At 38.5% G+C, this 19692-nt stretch overlaps 1 protein-coding gene and 2 non-coding genes across 3 annotated transcripts; all 3 read left to right on the top strand.

The window, feature by feature from the left end:
• The first annotated feature begins 4458 nt into the window (after positions 1-4458).
• LOC131256739 (FRIGIDA-like protein 3) lies at positions 4459-10531 on the top strand. The gene is made up of 3 exons (XM_058257768.1): positions 4459-5366; positions 9351-9526; positions 9619-10531. The coding sequence occupies exons 1-3, from the start codon at positions 4595-4597 to the stop codon at positions 10204-10206; spliced, it is 1536 nt and encodes a 511-aa protein (XP_058113751.1). The 5' UTR covers positions 4459-4594; the 3' UTR covers positions 10207-10531.
• Positions 8890-8979, top strand: LOC131257163 (small nucleolar RNA SNORD96 family). Its single transcript, XR_009177178.1, has one exon. It is a non-coding gene; the product is annotated as a small nucleolar RNA SNORD96 family (small nucleolar RNA).
• LOC131257175 (small nucleolar RNA SNORD96 family) lies at positions 9077-9167 on the top strand. The gene has a single exon (XR_009177189.1). It is a non-coding gene; the product is annotated as a small nucleolar RNA SNORD96 family (small nucleolar RNA).
• Positions 10532-19692: the final 9161 nt, after the last annotated feature.

Raw genomic sequence — 19692 nt, 5'->3', positions numbered from 1 at the left:
TAATATCTGCTCATAATCACTGGGGAGAAATCGTGATCGAAGAAGACGTCTCATCCGTGGCCATGATGAAATGGGTGCCTTATTCTGGCGGGCTCGTTAGAGTTGTAATTGTTCTCACCATGCAGAAGTACCAGATTTTAATTTAAATACTACCAATTTTACCCTTTTATGATCTGGCACGTCTATGTAATCAAAATATCTCTCTACTTCGGCTAGCCAATCAAGAAAATCTTCTATACGTAATAAACCGTTAAAACTAGGAAGTTCAGCCTTACCTCGATAGTCTCTTTAAGCACGATCTAGATGATCACCTCCATGGATTGGTCATCGAGCAAAACCCTCATTAAGGTCCTCGTCACTAGAACTTGAATCATCTGGTGTAGCCCTACGGTTTGCCACTGGTAGTGCTCTACGAAAATCGGGGTTGTGTCGTACAACAACCATGGGTGGTGGAGCACCGCCTAGGGCTCGGCGCGGAAGTAGCGCATCCGCAAGACGGTCGAGAGTTGCCTGCAGCCCTTACATGGTCAACTGACTCTCCCGGTGGAAAGCTTCCATTCTTTCCGAAAGATAACGAATCCCTGGATCACCGTCCACAGGATTTTGATTCATATCTTCGTTGTTTGCCATTGGCCCGAGGGGAATTCTCGTTCTGATACCAATTGACGCAGGGATGAACGTGATGATGATAACTACTCCAAATCCACGGAGCTTATCTGGACTCCTCACAGAGACTTCTCGAATCCATGAGGAAAGAAAGCAAAAAATAGAAATAAATTCTAAGAAATTCGAAATTGATTAATTGATGAATAAAAACGAGTTTACAACCCTTTAAATAGGGCTACCAAGCAATGGGAAAGAAATTAGAATCAAACTACAACTCAAACTCTTAGAATCCGGAACTTACTATAAATAGTAAACTTATTATTTAAAGACGGTCGTGATGTCTACTAGTGCGCAAGGTTTTCGGCCAAAAATAGTAAGTGTCCTATTTGGCTTCACCAAACCGTTCTCCTAATTATTCTAAGCTCTTTTCACGTTGGGCGCAACTCCTAAAGCCCGACGGATGAAGAGTTATAATCAAACTAAAACTTACTATTTATAGTAAAAACGAAATTAAAACAGGGAAACGACCGTCAATCCAGAGGTTTTTCACAATTCCGGGCTGCGCAACTCGGCATAGCAGGGTTGGTTGGCTTCAGTAGCTCGTTCTACCCCAAAATCATATATTTTACGCCCGATTTAAGGTTCGATGGTCTGGATCACTTCTGTCGTCGACCGGGCCTTTTCTGATCCATCTTGGCCATGTAATTGTCCGCGACCCGCTCTACATCACTTTGTCATAAGGCCATGGTATGAAATGAAGATTGTAATTGAATGAATGATTGATTGATTATGCAGGTGGTTAATTGAATGAATGATTATGAAGGTAATAAATGAAAGCCTATAAAAATTTTTAATTGAATGACGGATATTAATCGTAGTGCTTAGTCTGAAAAAACCGTAGCTGTATTTTGCATATTGCTAGCGCTTAGTCTGAAAACCCGTAGCTGTATTCTGCATATTGCTACGGATCCAACGCTACTTTCAGCTACCAATAATAGCCGTAGCTGTACGTGCTATTGAATTATTTCCTACGGCTTATATCCGTAGCTGAATTTTTAATATTTGGCTACAAATGAAATCTGTAGCCTTTGCCCATTTTTCTGGTAGTGGTTGTGTGTTCCTTTATTTATGACAACGGATGTATTTATAGGCTGCTTTTGGTCTCAGATACATATATGTTAATGCCTCTTGAATGGTGATTGCGTATTACAAAAGAGATCTTCCTCTGAACGTGTCATGGTTGACTTCTTCAAATCTTCGACGAATATCTCATAGGATAATATTATCTTAATATATTGTAAGTGTATTTGTATTCCGAAGTGGTGGTCGATATCCAAAGCCGACATCCGAGGCCGAGGTTGGTATTCGAGACCGATGTTGATATCTGAAGCTGAGATCGGTATCTGGGGTCAAGGTCTTTGGTCAAGGTTTGTATCTAAAGCCGATTTGATTTTTCGGCCCTCCAGCAATCCATAATTTTCGAGTTTGTACATTTGGTCAGTCCATTTTTACTAATAACACCAATCATATATATATATATACATATATATATATATATATATATATATATATATATATATATATATATATATATATATAAACTCGAGTATCATGTGTAAATGGTGCATTTTAGGGGCATTTGATGCAGGGTATTAGATGGGATTAGCTGGGATTGAATTGCACTTGGTCCTGTGCAATTCCATCCAACATTTGGAGAGGATGAGAAAGGTTGGAATTGGGTGGGATGGAATTGCATTTGGTCCCATGTATGATTTCTGTAGATTTTGAATTCACTACACATATGGGCCCCATATTGATGCATGCGTTTATCCATGCTATCCATCCATATACACTGTTTATGCATGACATTATGGCTATATATGTGTATAAGTGAACGACATCCGTTGTGAATTTGGTCCATTGATTACAATTCCATGGTCCACCAAATATGATTTTACTTAATCCCGTATTTTCCAGTAGCAATTTTTTTTATATCTTAAACACGGGATTGGATGGCTACAATACTATGGTATTTCCATACATGCAATCATTGTGCAATAATGATATTAATCCCTTGTAATACAATTCAATTCCATAGACCAAACACGCATCTTCCGGTGGGATTGAAACTAATCTCTTCCAATACAATTCAATTCCACATACCAAACACGCAGTTTCCAGTGGAATTGAAACGTCAAATGCCTATACTAATCAAATCCTTCTCATGAATGATAAACCACAAACAAATTTTATATGTCACTGTTTGCAATTCGATACCACCCAATCCCACCTAATCCCATGTTCTAAACAAGTCCTGGGTAAAATCAATCAACTCTTTTACCAAGGGTGTTTGACATGACGTACTAGATGGAATTGGATGGTATTAAGTGGGATTTGATCCCTATTTCCATACAACGGTATGTTTGGATGACTGGATGTACTTAAGCGCAGATAGCCTCATAAACTGCACCAGCTGCCCAAGGGATTCGCCCATCCCTTGATACAGCATGGGATATAGGATGGGACCACGGGCAGCTTTACATGTAGCCTACCGTAATGTATAACTTCGATCCACACTGCCCGCACATAAGGTCCATTCAATATAGAGAATTAGACCAAAACAAAGGTAGATCCAAGGCTATAGTGGACCACACCGTATGAAGTAGTGGTGTTAAGAATGTCCGCTATTAAAAAAACGCATGATGTATTATAATTTACTTTGCATTTCCAAACACTCCCACGGGTTTACCACAGGAGGATGCCCAAATTCCATCACCCATCCAAACAGAAAACCCAAATCCTCCCCAGCTCTTCCAATCCACTGAAAGTCCTGGAGAACCACTGGCAAATTTCTCATTACCTTAAATCTAATTTCATTGACAAATCTCTCATTACCTTGAATCTAATTACATCTCATCTAATCCCCTCTACTGCAACGTCCGTGGGTTGTGTCGAAGGTGAGGGGAAATTAAGTGTCATTGCTAGGGCTGTCAATGGTTTGGGCGCATGGGAGGTCTCAGCTCGGATTTTGAAATGTTTGGGGCTTGGCCATCAAGCTGCCCCATTCAAATTTATAATATTTCAGGCCTAAGCCCGGCCCATTGACGGGTGGATTTGTGACCACCGTTACGGTGGGACCCACTCACATCGCTGTGGATGAACTGTCTTCCGCAGGAAATTCGCACGTCTTGAAAAACCGACGGTCCAAAATGGTTCCCTGTCTTAAATTAACCAGAACCGCACGATTATAATCCAACGGTGGAAGTAAACGAAATCGGATTGCGTACGCTCTTATCGTACTGAGTAAACTCAGTTGGGCCCACTGCGAATGCATGTAGTTCATCCACGCCGTCCATTCATTTTTTCAGATCATTTTATAGGTTCAGCCCAAAATTGATGCATATACAAAGCTCAAGTGGACCATACCACTGGAAAAAGTGGAAGCAATGATTTCATTCGTTGAAAATTTTCTAAGGCCCTCAGTGATGTTTATTTGTCATCCAACATGTTCATAAGATCAGAAAGACATGGATGAAGGGAAAACACAAATATCAGCTTGATCTAAAACCTCTGTTGTCCCCACGAAAATTTCAACGGTAGATGTTTAATTCACACTGTTTCTGGTGGTGTGGTCTATTTGAGGTTTGGATATATTTTATTTTTAGGATAATGCCCTCAAATTAGGTTTCAAAAGAGATGGACGGAGTGGATACAATGCATGAATGCCACTGGGGCCCACTGAGTTTACTCAGTACGCTTACCGTACTGAGTTCCTCAGTGCGCATTCCGCTTCCGAAGTATACCACTTAGCCCGATAAATGCTGCCGCTCGCTCTCTATCCTCCTGCATCTCTCCCAACAGGCGCCGCGAGGGGTTAGGGTTAGGGTTAGGTCTTTCGTTCTTACGTTTTTAGGGTTTCGATCGTCTCTCTTTCTAGGGTTTTTTTTCCCTCTCCCTCTGGTTCTTCTTAGATCCTTTGCAGAGATCCATGGCTTCTCTGAAGTCGATTTCTGCATCGATTCAATCCGTTTCTTTGAAGAAGGAGAAGCTTCAAAAGGCCTTTGAAGCCCTCCGATCGCATTCCGAATGCCTCGCTTCCTTCAATCTCCAATGGCAGGATCTTGAGGATCACTTCGCTTCGATCGAGAAATCGATCGAGCAGCGCTTCAAGCACCTTGAGTCCAAAGAGCAGCAGGTGGCCCCTGCTGCCGCGGCCGCTGTCTCCTCCGCCGTCGAGCTTGAATCGTCGGATGTTGTCCCACGGCCCGAGCTGAAGTCTCTCTGCGCCAAGATGGATGGCCAGGGCTTGCGGTTGTTTGTCATTGCACATCGTAAAGATCTGCAGGACATGCGGGAGGAGCTCAGCGCGGCCCTCAGGACTGCGTCAGATCCCGCAAAAATGGTGTTGGATTCGATGGAGGGTTTCTACCCTGTGAAATCGAAGGGCGATAAGGACGTCCAGCTGGCTGCAGTCCGACGTACCTGCATTCTTCTTCTTGATCGGCTGATGTCGATCTCACCAGAGATTTCAAATGAGGTGAAGGATAGGGCCAAGAAATTGGCTGAGGAATGGGAGGGGAAGGTTAGTAAAAACGGTGAGAACCCTTTAGAGGGGGTTGCATTTTTGCATCTTCTGTCGGCGTATGGCCTGGTTTCTTGTTTTGATGTCGATGAATTGTTGGATATTGTTGTTTTCATTGCTCGGCGAAAGCAGACGATTGATTTGTGCCGATCACTTGGGCTCACGGAGAAGATTCCCGGTAAGATTTTTTTTCCTCAGATCTTTTCCCCTAAAATTATGGGTTTGTTTATATGGGTTCTATTGCAAATGTTAATATGTAGTAAAAAGCTTTCTACGTAAATATATTCAGTGATCTTTCAAAAAAAATGTAGTAAAGAAGCTTTTGATTCTTCTGTTCATTATGTGTTTGGATTTTAATTATGCTTCATTGAATTCTTTCCTTTCAGTTATGTGACGGGGGAGGTTTTTGGGTAAAAACTTCCTTCACCTAATGGAGCAGACATCGTTTGCATATTTTTTTGTAAATGTCACAGAAAAATGCCTGTTGATGTTGAGGGTCCTTCCTTTGTTGGGGCTCCTCCGTCAAGGGGCTGGTCTCATATTCCATTGCCTTGAGGAGCCAGCTTTGCTGCCATGAACTCCTTGGACAGGCCATGAGACATACATGTCTTAGCCATTTGTTGAATTGCATTATCATGGTTCCTTATTTTTAACATCTTTGTGTTTGTCTGGTTGGATTAATTGGCTCTTTCCAGCATTTGCTTTAAATTGCCTTCCCATTTCTCATGTTGGACTTGAAGCTTCCATTTTTATTTTTTATTTTTGGGTTCCAAGGCCCTGTTTCGATTTAGGAAAATGAATCATGAAATTGATAAATCTATTAACTAGGCAAATTCATGGATTTGCATTGGATTTCTTTATTTGGCTGTTTCTAGTTTTTGGTTTTAAATTGCCTTCCAGTTTCTCATGTTGGACTTGAAGCTTCCATTTGTTTTGTTCCAAGGCCCTGTTTGGGATTAGGAAAGTGAACCACGAGTTTGAAAAATCTATGAGCTAGGAAAATTCATGGATTTGCATTGGATTTCTTTACTTGGCAAATCTCAAAGTTCACTGTTTTGCAATGAAGATATACACATCTTTAGATTTGAGGGCATCTATGGAGATCTCAGGCCATTATTGCAAAGAAATAACTTCTATTGCAAGTCTTTCATTTTTTTGATGTTCAAAGTCCTTTTTTTCTTCTTCTTGGGATTTGGATTTACCCCAAATCCATGATTTTATGCTGGAGTGGATTTAAGAAATCCATGCATTTGACAATTCCTTGCCTCAAATCCCTAACCTCAGACAACCCATAAATTCATCTTTCACATTATACTTTTTTTTCCCTTTAAACTTCTTTCCTCAATTTTGTGATGGGGGAGGTTTTTGGGTAAAAACTTCCTTTACATAATGGAGCAGACATCCAATGTTTGTATATTCCTTTGTAAACGTCACATAAAAATGCCCATTGATGTTGAGGGTGCTTCCTTGTGGAGCTCTTCCGTCGATGTGCAGGTCTCATATTCCATTGCCTTGAGGAGCAACATGGCTGCCATGACCTCCTTGGACAGGCCATGAGACATACATTTCAACAAGTCTTTCATTTCTTTGATGTTCAAAGTCGTTTTTTTTTTCTTGGGATTTGGATTTACTCCAAATCCATGATTTTATGCTGGAGTGGATTTAAGAAATCCATGCATTTGACAATTCCTTGCCTCAAATCCCTAACCTTAGACGGCCCATAAATTCATCTTTCACATTGTACTTTTTTTTTTTCCCTTTAAACTTCTTTCCTCAATTTTTGTGACAGGGAGAGGTTTTTGGGTAAAAACTTCCTTCACATAATGGAGCAGACATCCAATGTTTGTATATTCCTTTGTAAACGTCACATAAAAATGCCCATTGATGTTGAGGGTGCTTCCTTGTGGAGCTCTTTCGTCGATGTGCAGGTCTCATATTCCATTGCCTTGAGGAGCGGCATGGCTGCCATGACCTCTTTGGACAGGCCATGAGACATACATTTCAACAAGTCTTTCATTTCGTTGATGTTGAAAATCCTTCTTTTTTTTATATATATTTTTGGGATTTGGATTTGGATTTATACCAAATCCACGATTTTATGCTGGAGTGGATTTAGGAAATACATGCATTTAACAATTCCTTTCCTCGAATCCCTAACATCAGACAGCCCCTAAATTCATCTTTCACATTAGATTTGAGAGCATCTATGGAGATCTCAGGCCATTATTGCAAAGAAATAACTTTTATTGTAAGTCTTTCATTTCTTTGATGTTCAAAGTCCTTTTTTTTCCTTGGGATTTGGATTTACCCCAAATCCATGATTTTATGCTGGAATGGATTTAAGAAATCCATGCATTCGACAATTCCTTGCCTCAAATCCCTAACCTCAAACAACCCATAAATTCATCTTTCACATTATACTTTTTTTTTCCTTTAAACTTCTTTCCTCAATTTTGTGACGGGGGGAGGTTTTTGGGTAAAAACTTCCTTCACATATTGGAGCAGACATCCAATGTTTGTATATTCCTTTGTAAATGTCACATAAAAATGCCCATTGATGTTGAGGCTGCTTCCTTGTGGAGCTCTTTTGTCGATGTGCAGGTCTCATATTCCATTGCCTTGAGGAGCGGCATGGCTGCCATGACCTCCTTGGACAGGCCATGAGACATACATTTCAACAAGTCTTTCATTTCGTTGATGTTGAAAATCCTTTTTTTTTTGGGATTTGGATTTGCCCCAAGTCCACGATTTTATGCTGGAGTGGATTTAGGAAATTCATGCATTTAACAATTCCTTGCCTCAAATCCCTAACCTCAGACAGCCCCTAAATTCATCTTTCACATTATATTTTCATTTTCCTTTTAAACTTCTTTCCTAAATTTTGTGACGGGGGAGGTTTTTGGGTAAAAACTTCCTTCACATAATGGAGCAGGCATCCAATGTTTGTATATTCCTTTGTAAACGTCACATAAAAATGCCCATTGATGTTGAGGGTGCTTCCTTGTGGAGCTCTTCCGTCATTGTGCAGGTCTCATATTCCATTGCCTTGAGGAGCGGCGTTGCTTCCATGACCTCCTTGGACAGGCCATGAGACATACATTTTCTAGCCATCTGTTATTGTTCTTTCTTCTGACATCTCGGTGTTCACTTAATTTTATTATTTTCTGTTAAAGCTTTGTCTACCTATTTCAGTTTAAATAATCTGTTGAAGAATGTACAGTTAAGGTGTGTTTTTCTTGGAGAGCCATTGTTTTATGCTCTATTTGGGCTTTTCATGCTGCATTCTCACTTTGTGTTCCACTGCAGGTGTCATGCATAACCATTTTTCGATGGGTTACATGATTGATGGTGTTTCTTGCAACTTAAATCACTATTTGTTTTAGTATTTTATTGAAAATGGTGTCTTAGTGGAGAATATTTTAAGAGTATATATGATACATCTAAAATGTTAATACATATTAATATATTCATATAAGAATGCAATATTTAAAATCTGGTGAGTTTTTCAAAATCTTGTGATGTTATCACGAGATTTATTTAAAAAAAAAAAAATCATATTTTTGTACTGACTGAAACCATAAAATCCTGTGGCATTTGTTCTTTCTCAACATTTAATTATGGTTTGAGGTCATATAAAATATATGTTTAGTCATGTGATATTAAATCCTGGTAGAGCTTGACCTTTGAAAGCTTTGAGCTGTTGGCCAGTGATGATATCCGTTTACCAAAATACCATCTTTCGGGACTGAATGGCATTGAAGTCTTGCTGTTATTCTGCAATTCTTAGGCCTATGAATTGATTGATTGTAATGCTTTTCTTAAGTATTTTATTTTCCCAATAAAAGACTTGATTGATCGGTTTGAACACTCTTTAGAGCTTGGTTCTGTTGGCCGGTGATGATATCCAATTACCAAAACGCCATCTTTCGGGACTGAATGGCTATGGAAGCCTTGTTGTTATTCTGCAATTTTGAGGCCTTTGAATTTATTGATTGTAAAGCGTGTAATATAGTTTCTGTGTCATTATTTTCCAATATGTTTGATTAGTTGGTTTGAAACATCCATCCCTTTGTGGATGTTAGTGTGTTAGTAAAACACTGTTTTGTTGTTTTTTCCCCTCATGGTCATCTGATGACACTGGGAAGCTTTTTGCTTATGACAGATCTTATTAGGAAACTAATAAGCAATGGGAAGCAGCTTGATGCTGTTAACTATGCATATGCCTTCGATGTTGTGGGGGAGTTCCCTCCTGTGCCTCTTCTTAAGGCCTACTTGAAGGAATCAAAGAAGGTAGCCCAAGAGGTCCGGAAAAAGGGAAATGGCTCCCTTCAGGCACAGGTATTGCATTTTTCTTTCTAGGCACATGCCATGTTTTTAAAAATAAGTGTATGTACTGAGATTGCACACCACCCTGGATGCATCTTCAACAGAATGAGGCCATTGCTAAAGAACTTGCTGCATTGAGAGCAATAATCAAATGCATTGAAGAGCACAATCTCCAATCCGAGTACTTGCCAGAAGGCCTTGAAAAGCGTATTGCTCAGTTGGAAAAGCAGAAGGCAGATAGGAAGCGACCGGCTCCGACGATGCCAAAGACCCAGCAACAGCAGGCTGCAAACAAGCGTCCCCGACCAGCTTTGGTGGGTGCAGCTGGCCCCACCACTCTAACTGCACCCCTGGTTGCACAACTTAACCAACAACCACCGCATTCGTCTAGCCTGTTGGCTGACCGGGTTTCTCCGTACCTGCCTTCAGCCGGGCCTTATGGCTTGGCAGGTCCTGGTGCAGGAGCTTCTGCACTCTATGACCGTCAGGGTCCCAGCTATCTAGGATCACATCTGGGTTATGTTGGGGGCAGGAGCCCACCGATGTCTCATCTCTACTCCACAGAGCTATCATCTAGCTTGTATGATAAGCCTGTTGGTTACAGTGGTTACACTGCGTCTGGTGGCATGCAACATGGAAGTTTGCAGCCCAGTAGTCTGCAGCAACCTTATCACCAATCATACTATCCTTAGATGAGTATGGGTTTCATTTTATTTTTTTTTTAAATTATTAGGAAGGAACTTGTTTGTTAATCTGGTATGGCTTGGTCTGCCCTAGGGCATGGTCAAACCTTATATTTGACTACTTACGACACATGGTGATGCATGGTGCAACTTGATTAATCAAGTTCGTGGTCATGGCCTTGTCCTGAAGGTAGTTCATTGGGCAACAACAGCTTTGGTTTATTTATATATGTTTTCTGTCCAACTAGGTAATGGAGGCCTTTACAGATTTTAATTTAGTAGATATTCATTGCAATACTACTGGAGGCATTCCTGTCATGCATTTTTTTAAAAACTTGTTATTGTGTCTGGACTTCAAACTAAAACTCTCATAGGATCTTTGCCCATAAAAGTTTTATGCGCTTCCTACATAAACCACAATTGCTTTCGTCTCTGTAGGAAGTGTGTATTGTTCATTTGGTTTTTCATTGTTATCTTGACTGTCTGTGTTCCTTTTCCAATAGCTCTCTGTTGGTGTCACTCTGCAGCCAGCTGCTGCTTGATGTCCGCTACATTTCTGTTGTGCTGTCTGAAATGCTGTTGTTTTTTGATCTGTCGTTGGCATTTGGTCATGCATCTTTTCTTAAGATGGGGTAGTAGCTTTCCATCTTTAGTTTCATCTCTGAGTTTACATTAGACCTAAACTTGTTGTTTGATACCTGTTTCTGTTAGATTGGAAAGTTGGGGCCTTGTGCCCCCATACCAAACTATTGGCTTTTTTTGTTTTGGGGACTGATGGCCAAGATGGTTTCTTCGTGTTTTTAATTATGTCCTGCAGTCTGGTCTCTGTCATCCAATCTTCTCTTGGAGCATAGAGGAAGAGAATCCTTGTCTTTCATGTTGTGCTTGAAAAATTCAAGTTTTTAGGTCCTTGTGGTCGTTAAAGTTCATCTTGTCATCTGTTCAACATCTTGAGTTACCCTTAATAGGATGAATTAGCAAAAATTCTAATATTTATATACGATGCCATTCACCCTCTGTGAAGATGATGGTTTGGCTTTTAGCGATGGTGTTGTGGCTTTAAGCCATTGTATTTTTCCATGAGAAGCTGTCTTCACTTTGGAGAGCTGTTGAATAGCTGCCAAAATTCGTTTCTCATGTATTGCTGGTGCATTAAAACTGATTCCACATGGTTGTTACGTGGTAATTTTTTTTTCCTGTTTCTGGATTGCGTTAATCTGCTGAGGTGATACTGAGATCAGTACTTGAGTTGGGCTGGAGCCTAGGTCTTCCCTTGTATCTGCTTCTGCACTAACTTTGCTAATGATCTGGATGTGAAGCAATGGTTTTGAGCTGGCTTCATGTGTTGGATGAGATGGCAAATTGATCTCGTGGATTTTGCCTTCCCATCTTTAGGGTTGTTAGTAACCAGCATTTTATTGTGTACTGCAGAATTGGTTTTATTATGGAAGAAAACCAATTAATTGATCTCAAAGGTGCAGAATTCGGTGAAATTATGTAGTCATGCATGTACTTTGTGGTGGAAAGTTGATTTTCCATTTGTGGTGGGTATTTCGAATTCCTGCTATTGGACATCCCTGCTATCTGTTCACCCCTTTGGGTGAACTCAGTTGGTTACACTTACGCATTTTGTTTACAGTCATTCATTCAATAATGAATCAATTACAATTGCAGTTACAATTACAATAATATACTGAAAATACACAGAAAATGTCATCAGGTCATCATCCTTTTCTTGGTGAGTCTGGTTCCCAACAGATGAATATCCCAGATCTGACACATGCTACAAAGATCCTCTTCCCTTTGCACCTATCTTCTATGCATTTCTCTCTATTTTGCAGGAGGCAATACCTTTCCATCTAGCCTTTCTTTTTCCTTCAACATTTCTTGCTGCCAGTAGAGAGGATATAACCAGCATAGATTGATGAACAACCAAGAGATGAAGATGGGTACATGTTTGTACCCATTCCCAGCTGATGCCCAGTTTCCTTAGCAATTGCCAATTGATCACCTGCAATGGTTTCCGTGGGGCACATTAGTGGAAATGTGTGTGTGTGTGTGTGTGTGTGTGTGTGTGTGTGTATACATAGCAGCACTGACTAGCAGTGCGATAATACAAAGAAAACTAATTCAAACATGAAAAGAATGATTTTGACAATGAGAAAACTCAGAAAAAGGTTTCACTACTCCCAAACTTCAGTTGGGAAATCTGTAAATATAAAGGGAAAAAAGGAATTGATCAACCATTGTATTTATTGTTTGGCTGTGGATATCTTTGTTTAACCTTTTTCTCATACTATGAAATTTGCTCAGTTTTGTTAAGTGTTGATTCAATTCACATAAACAAAAAGAAAAGAAGTATTAATATCACAACTGTTGGACAGTACTTAATGCTAAATTCTCATGAATGAGCTACGAAGTGTGACACCGTAATCATCATTATCCCAGTAATTCAGGCATTGGAATATCTAAAATACAATAGAAGTAAACTATGTAGTTAAGTATGAGTTTATTTAAGGGTTTTCTCAATGTCATCAACGTTTCAAGAGAATTGAGTATTGGTTCTATAAACTGTTCAGAATCAGCAACATTTCCTGATTTACAATTCCTTGCAGTCGTGGATGGCAACAACAAAGAATTTGCAATAAGATTCTAATCATTTTTTTTTTTCAAAAGTGCGCTCATTCATATGTATTTGTCCTGTACAGAAAACAATTCACAATACCATTAAAGCTCAATTGTAATAGGTTCTGCCTCAGGTACATCAGGTGCACGTGTATCTCTATGTAGAACATGTAATAGATGTGCAAGGTTCCACGTTCCAAAAGACCTCCAAAAACGAATTAGAATTCCATCTCCATTGGAATGAGAATGTAAATGCAATTTGTAACTTGTAAAACTTTTATGCTATGGCAAAACAAGCCAAAAATGGAGCAATGCAAAGAAAAAAAATGACATGAAAAGGAAAATAAAGCTACCAAATTCTATACCACTTCAACAATTTTCTCCATTAAAACTATAGGGTAAAAATAGACAGCTGAGAATGAATTAATGCCATTTCCAAGATTACATCATGATCTGCTTAGTTGCAGAATTGAAATGGACTGCAAATTGAATTTGAATGATAAACTTTTACAAATCATTTCACATCAAGAAACCTTATAAGCTACTAAGAAATTTCCAATCCATAGTGACAGATGATTGATTTGCAAGATGAAGGAAATCCATATTAAATCAATTAGTACATTTAAAAAAAAAAAAAAAACAAATAGATTATGGTTGCTACAAATATAAACAACAAAATGACAATATCTTTGCATTGTTGTATATTAAGAAGCTTCACAGTAAGCTAGAAATTTATCACTCACAGTAACATATAATCAAAATAGCTATAAAAAAAACTGTAACTTGTTTCTATACAATGTTGAAGTTACAAGCCATAAATGGTTTACCTCTGATTCTTGAAATTCAAAATGTTTAATAGTTCCAATCTTTCAATCATGAAAGATTCCACTTGCCACTTGAGTTCTTCGGAATCCGTACAACAAAGAAACTCAACTTCAATTCAATGAAAATAGAGAATTATGCATGAAAAATTGTTAAAAAATTGAACATTTTTCTATGATACTCTTGCTTTGCGCCAAAGTCTCAACTCTTCTGGTAAGCTTCATGTCAAATTAATATGTATGATAACCATCAGTCATTTCTCAGCAATGATTTAGAATAAGAAAGAAAGAACAACCATCATACAAAGGTGTGAGACATGCAAAGTTGTAGGGGCATAGAAAACAAGAATCATGAGATAAGTGAGAGTGAATCAGCATACCTTCTGCAAGAAGTTTATACAACTTTCTTTGGTATAATGCTAGCTTATAAAGAATACAAGACAAGCATTTTCCTGCAGGTGTTCATTTTAATAAAAGGAAAAGGGCGGCAGAAAAATCTGTATCGTTCACTCATCAAATGGGTCCACAAGCTACAAAAAAATCTTACTGTTATGATGACTCCAAGCTACTCGCTAAAACTGCCTCGAAAATTCCTCATAAAATCCGAATAGACTTGAATAAGAGTTCAACCTCCTAGCACTTCATCGCATCCCAAGATATGTAGCTTTCTTGTCGTGAGTTTCAGCTTCTTTTCCACTCCGTTCTGGGATTCCATCTCCAGTTGTAGTTGCCTTTCTAGCTCTATGAGCTGCATCTCCTCCAAAAAGAGATAAGGGAATGAGAAGAAAGTAGGATACTCAATTCAAAATCAAAGCTGACTTAGATTCCCAACATGTAATTTTAACTAAGAAATCCATCAAATTATAATACCCATGAATTTTTTAGATGGGAAAAAACAGAGGAGAGTATTCAAAAAATAGAAATTAAAAAAAAAACGCACAAAATTCTACATATATTATATAATTATAATATAATAGAAATGACAGTAGTCTTTCCAAATCATCTCATAACTTTGCATGTACCTGTGCAAGCCTAGCTAAGATTTAAAAAAGCAAGAGTGCGCCTCCAACTCAAATAATCTAAAGCTAAAATGGAATATCCTACATGCGAACCTGCTAGAATTTTGCTCCATCATGCCCTTTAATTAAGTTATGAATATGATGTGAATCTGTTTCCAGCAGCATGAGCCATAACTAGTGTTACACACAACTTGATTCCTGCCTCAAACCCTCCTCTGTTTCCATTTGAAGTAGAGGATCTGAAAGGAAATGGAGACAAATCCAGGAAGAAAGGAATACCTCTCACCCACATTATGCAAGACAACGGGATGTACCTAGACAGGCAAATTATAAATCAAATGAAAGAAAAAATGCAGACGAGAACTGCAATACCTTGTCATGAATTCCTCTAGAGATTCCGTGAGTTTCTCTACTAGTACTTATATCTGCCTCTTTGCTCTCTTCCACAGTCATCTATTCCACAACCAAGCAAACAAACAACAAAAATGTATCCTCAACACATCTTTAATAAATCAAAATCGGTTGTAATTTGTTTCATGTTGGAGGATAACCTTCTCACTTTCTTAGCGGGCTGATCCTCTTTCTTTTTTTTTGTAATCGTCTTTTTTAATCAAATCATCGTTACCTCTCAAAAAAAAAAAACATTTAGCATGCTTCTGGAAATAAACCAAAACTTGTTGTGCAATTGAGCAATGTTTCTAGACTTCTTCTACAGTACCTTTGTCCTTTTTCCCCATCTTTTGAACAAATGATTGAGACATGGAGCAGAACTCGTGAGGTAGGCCTGCTTTCAACCGCAACTAGTTGTCAAACTTTTGCCAAGCAATAAAGAGAAGGTCAGGAATGGTAAAGCCAACCCCAAATAGCTGGGATAAGACTATGATGACAATGACAATGATGACAAAGCATTTTCCATCACGCACTAAGAAATGGCTGTTCCATTACTTCTAGGTGGGGTAAGACACCAAGATGGCAGAGCTAAAGAAAAAATAATAAAAAGAGAAAAACTCATTGAACCTTATTTCCTCTGTGCACAACCATTGAAGCAGTCTCTGGTTATCAGTATCAGCTGGGTGTAAGAAGCTAGAAAAACACACGTAGAAGAAATTAGTGAGAAAAAAAAACATTGAGAAACATGAAAAGCTAAGAAAATGGAGAACTTACTCATTAAACTCAGTAAGATTTAGAAGACCATCCCCATCCACATTCAAAGCCTTAAAGTGATCCTCTTTCCACCAACTGATATCGTAAGTGTTATTGTGTGCCATAAAAAGTACAAACTACAATCAAATCTTCTAGAACTCAGGTCAGTTGTGGCAATTTAAAGGACATTGTTTTATGCAAACATCAAGGTCACTAACATTCTGGTTCCTAGAATAATTGGATGCACCATTTTTAGTTCATAATTTCATAATGACAGCTAGCTGTGAGTCCATGCATTTGAAGTTGAACAGGAAACTATTATAATCTCAATTTGGGCCTAGACAGAGATTGATAATGGAATGAGACTAACCCCACTTTGGTCCAAATCCACAAAGTGGACCACATTTGGGGGTTCTAAAAAGCAACTGAGCAGAACTGCTTGCTGCAAAAAGACCACATAAAACTGAATGGTAGTGTTTTCTCTTGGGTGCGAGGAGAAGACTTCCTTCCCCTCCTATTGTTAGTCAGGAAGAGCTTGGCTGGTTAGCAGTGAGGCTGCAGGGTTGCTGCCATCTATTCTCTATTCTCCAAAAAAAACAGGCCTATGCAACCAAAGTTTCAACTTCTTTAATTGAGATTGAATGGCCATTGCATTCCAAAATCACAAAACAGAGAAACTGGATGCATTAAAACATTTTAAAAAACTGAAAAAAGAGGTAACAATACAAGATTAACAAAATCCTACCAGTGAAACTAGATGGTAGAGATGTCAAATCACATGATAACTGCAATAAACAAAAACTAATCGCTCGATTGCTTCAACAGAGATAACAAGTTTCAACTTTCAAGTCATACATGCATTTGTAGAGGTAATTAAATCTAGAGGCATATGCAACCAGCTGGGTCATACATGCATTTGTAGAGGTAATATGCAACCAGCTGGATCATACATGCATTTGTAGAGGTAATATGCAACCAGCTCGGTCATACATGCATTTGTAGAGATAATTAAGTCCTAAACATACTCTTAAATCAGGTATTAGATCATCATACCTTAGGCTTAATCTTTTCCGGTGTGATATTTTTGTGGCACTTAATTCCACCAATGTTGAAGGCTGCAAGTATCCGAGATTGGCAGCTAATCAAGAGATTGTAGCAAGGATGAAGAATGGTACAGACCACATTATGGACTACCATGAAAAACACAATTCTAGCCAATGCATACGGCTAGAATATTGCAGTATTAATCCTTTTTTTTTTTTCTTTTTCTCCCCTGTTTTTCTTTATTTCTTTTCTTTTCTTTCTTTCTTTCTTTAAAAATAAAAATAAAAATAAGAAAGGGGACTGATTATATTAAAGTAGAAAATAGGAACAAAACGTAGCAACCATGATTATTCGTTGCATGTTCGATTTTTCAGTTCAAAATTTCCATTTTAATTTTTTCAGCGTGGAGAGAATTATTCAAGGCCAAACTAGGAAACTGCCCATGCTCTGATTTCTTACCCAGTAGATCATTCCTAATAGGCAAATGATCCTAAAATAAAAACTGACAGAAACCATTAGGTATATAAGTAATTCCTAACAGGCAAATGATCCTTGGAGCCTATAGAGATTTATGTCACCTAGAATGTTAAATACAAATCCCAAATAATGCGCAAAGAAAGGTTTTATGGGAGTTTTATGTCAATTTAAACATAAGGCACAATACCAAATTGAAGAATAAATCAAGTATTGTACTGCTAAACAGATCAATACATTTTATTTTCAAAGAACTATCAATGCAAGAAATCTCTACTTGAACACAATGCCCAAACCTTTCAAAGTCTTATGCAACTTTCATCATTTTATTACATCAAAGTCAAAGAAATGAACTACATCATGTTCAATTTGAAGAAGATGATCCACTCTTGCATCACATCCACTCTGAGCAGTTGCTCCAGCTAATGTTGTGAAATGGGTCGAAAAAATTAAGATTTTCAGTGACCACATCCAAAAAAAAATAAAATCAACATACCCCAAAATCATGCCTGAGTAATTCCATGTCCTGCTTGCACCAAAGCAATTAGTTAATTATTCCAAAGGAGTTACAAGAGATTTAGAAGGACCATGAATCAATCTTTCATGAACAGTGACATATAATGCAAAGGAGTTTTGAGGCAGTACTTGTATTCCAATAATGAACTCTGAAACCAAGAAAATCTTCAAATTCACAACAGCCCACACCTTTGGCAGCAAATTGCCCAATTAATAGGACAATAAAAGTAAAACATAAGTAACAAGAATGGATGAAAAATAACGTAAATTATCATTTCATTCCATCTATAACTAAAATTTTGCATGACAGAAGGAAGAAACCATACATACATTTTTTGCATACTTAGCTTAGAAACAATGGAGAACATGTTAACCAGTCATAGAGGAAAAGGCCTTTTCCATTTATCATCCATTCATGAGAATGGCAAAACAAAAGAAAGCAAATGATGGCTTAATAACAACACCATGCTAGCTCTTTGTAAGGCATATGCAAGTATGCCTCAAGATAAAACATTTGTAGCTTCAAAGTTACCAATGGAAGTACACTTGACTACTATGGCTGCAGATGAGTGTACCGCATTTTCCAACTCAAGATCACATCTAGACATAAGACACTACAATCCACACAAAACATTTCTTGTTAAGTCATTTTATTAAATAGTTAGCATGCACAGAACGCAACAAGGAGGAATTACATAATGGCTCTATGAAATCCAACTATTAGGATCTAAAATCATGTTCAGTCGACATTGCAAGTAACAAAAGGCAAAACAAAAACCACCTAAAAATCTTCGTAGTCTTCGCAACACAAACTCCCAAAACTTCCGGCAATGTTAGGCTGCTGGATAGAATAACCCATATCGATAGGATTTTAAACCCATCACTGACAGTAACCGTAATACATGTCCGAGAAACTCCATCGTCTGCTTGACGGACAACAGATTGAAGGCCCACCAAATACGGCAGCCAGTAGTGTCAATCGCCACCGTCATCGCCGCTGAGCTTGCGGCAGCCATTAATGGCAACAACAAGCTCTTAGAACTCCCAGCCATTAAAAAAAGAAGAAATAAAGAGGGGTTTTCAAATCATAGATGGGAGGAAGAATAAGGTTTAACAGATGAGTGGTGGCTACCATTAGAGGTGTGCGGCCGCTAAATCCTGCTTTTGCTTTGAGTCAACGGTGATGAATCGAACTCAGGTGGCTGTGATTTTGAAATCAGATGCTGGCATATCTGGCCATCTCTGTAGACACACACAGCTTCCGACTATAAGAAATTCCTGTGGGCGGATTAGGGATTGCCCGAGTAACACTGCAGCATGTGTTTTTCCTGACCGTGGGCCCACCTTGATGTGTGTTTTATATCCACGCAGTTCATCAGTTTTTCCAGATCATTGTATGGGATGTTCCCAAAAATGAAATATATCCAATTTTCAAGTGGACAACCTCATAGAAAAGGCTAGTGATTAATCATTAAAAACTTTCTTGCATGCCACAAAAGATTTAAATCGGGCTGATATTTGTGTTTGACCTTACTAACAAGAGGCAAATAAATATTAAAGTGGAGCTGGGAAGTTTTTAATGGTGGGCGATTGTTTCTTACGCGGTGGTTCATATGAGATTTGATTTGGTTGAATTTGACATCAAATCCTTCTTATAAACGAATCTCTTTCCAAAAGGTGGCATGATTTTTATATGGTCCAAAGCAGATCCTGCACAGTGTAGGCTTCTTAGTACCATGTTTGCAAAAACATGGTAAAACTGAAAGTATCTTTCTTTTGAGACTTTTTATGAAATATCTCATTGTAGACCACATTAGGTATAGCAAAATGTTAGCAACATTATTAATTTGCTG

This window comes from Magnolia sinica, chromosome 9, assembly GCF_029962835.1.
Source record: "Magnolia sinica isolate HGM2019 chromosome 9, MsV1, whole genome shotgun sequence".
Taxonomy (NCBI): domain Eukaryota; kingdom Viridiplantae; phylum Streptophyta; class Magnoliopsida; order Magnoliales; family Magnoliaceae; genus Magnolia; species Magnolia sinica.
The sequence above is the reverse complement of the archived record's forward strand: the minus strand, read 5'-3'. Positions and strand labels throughout refer to the sequence as shown.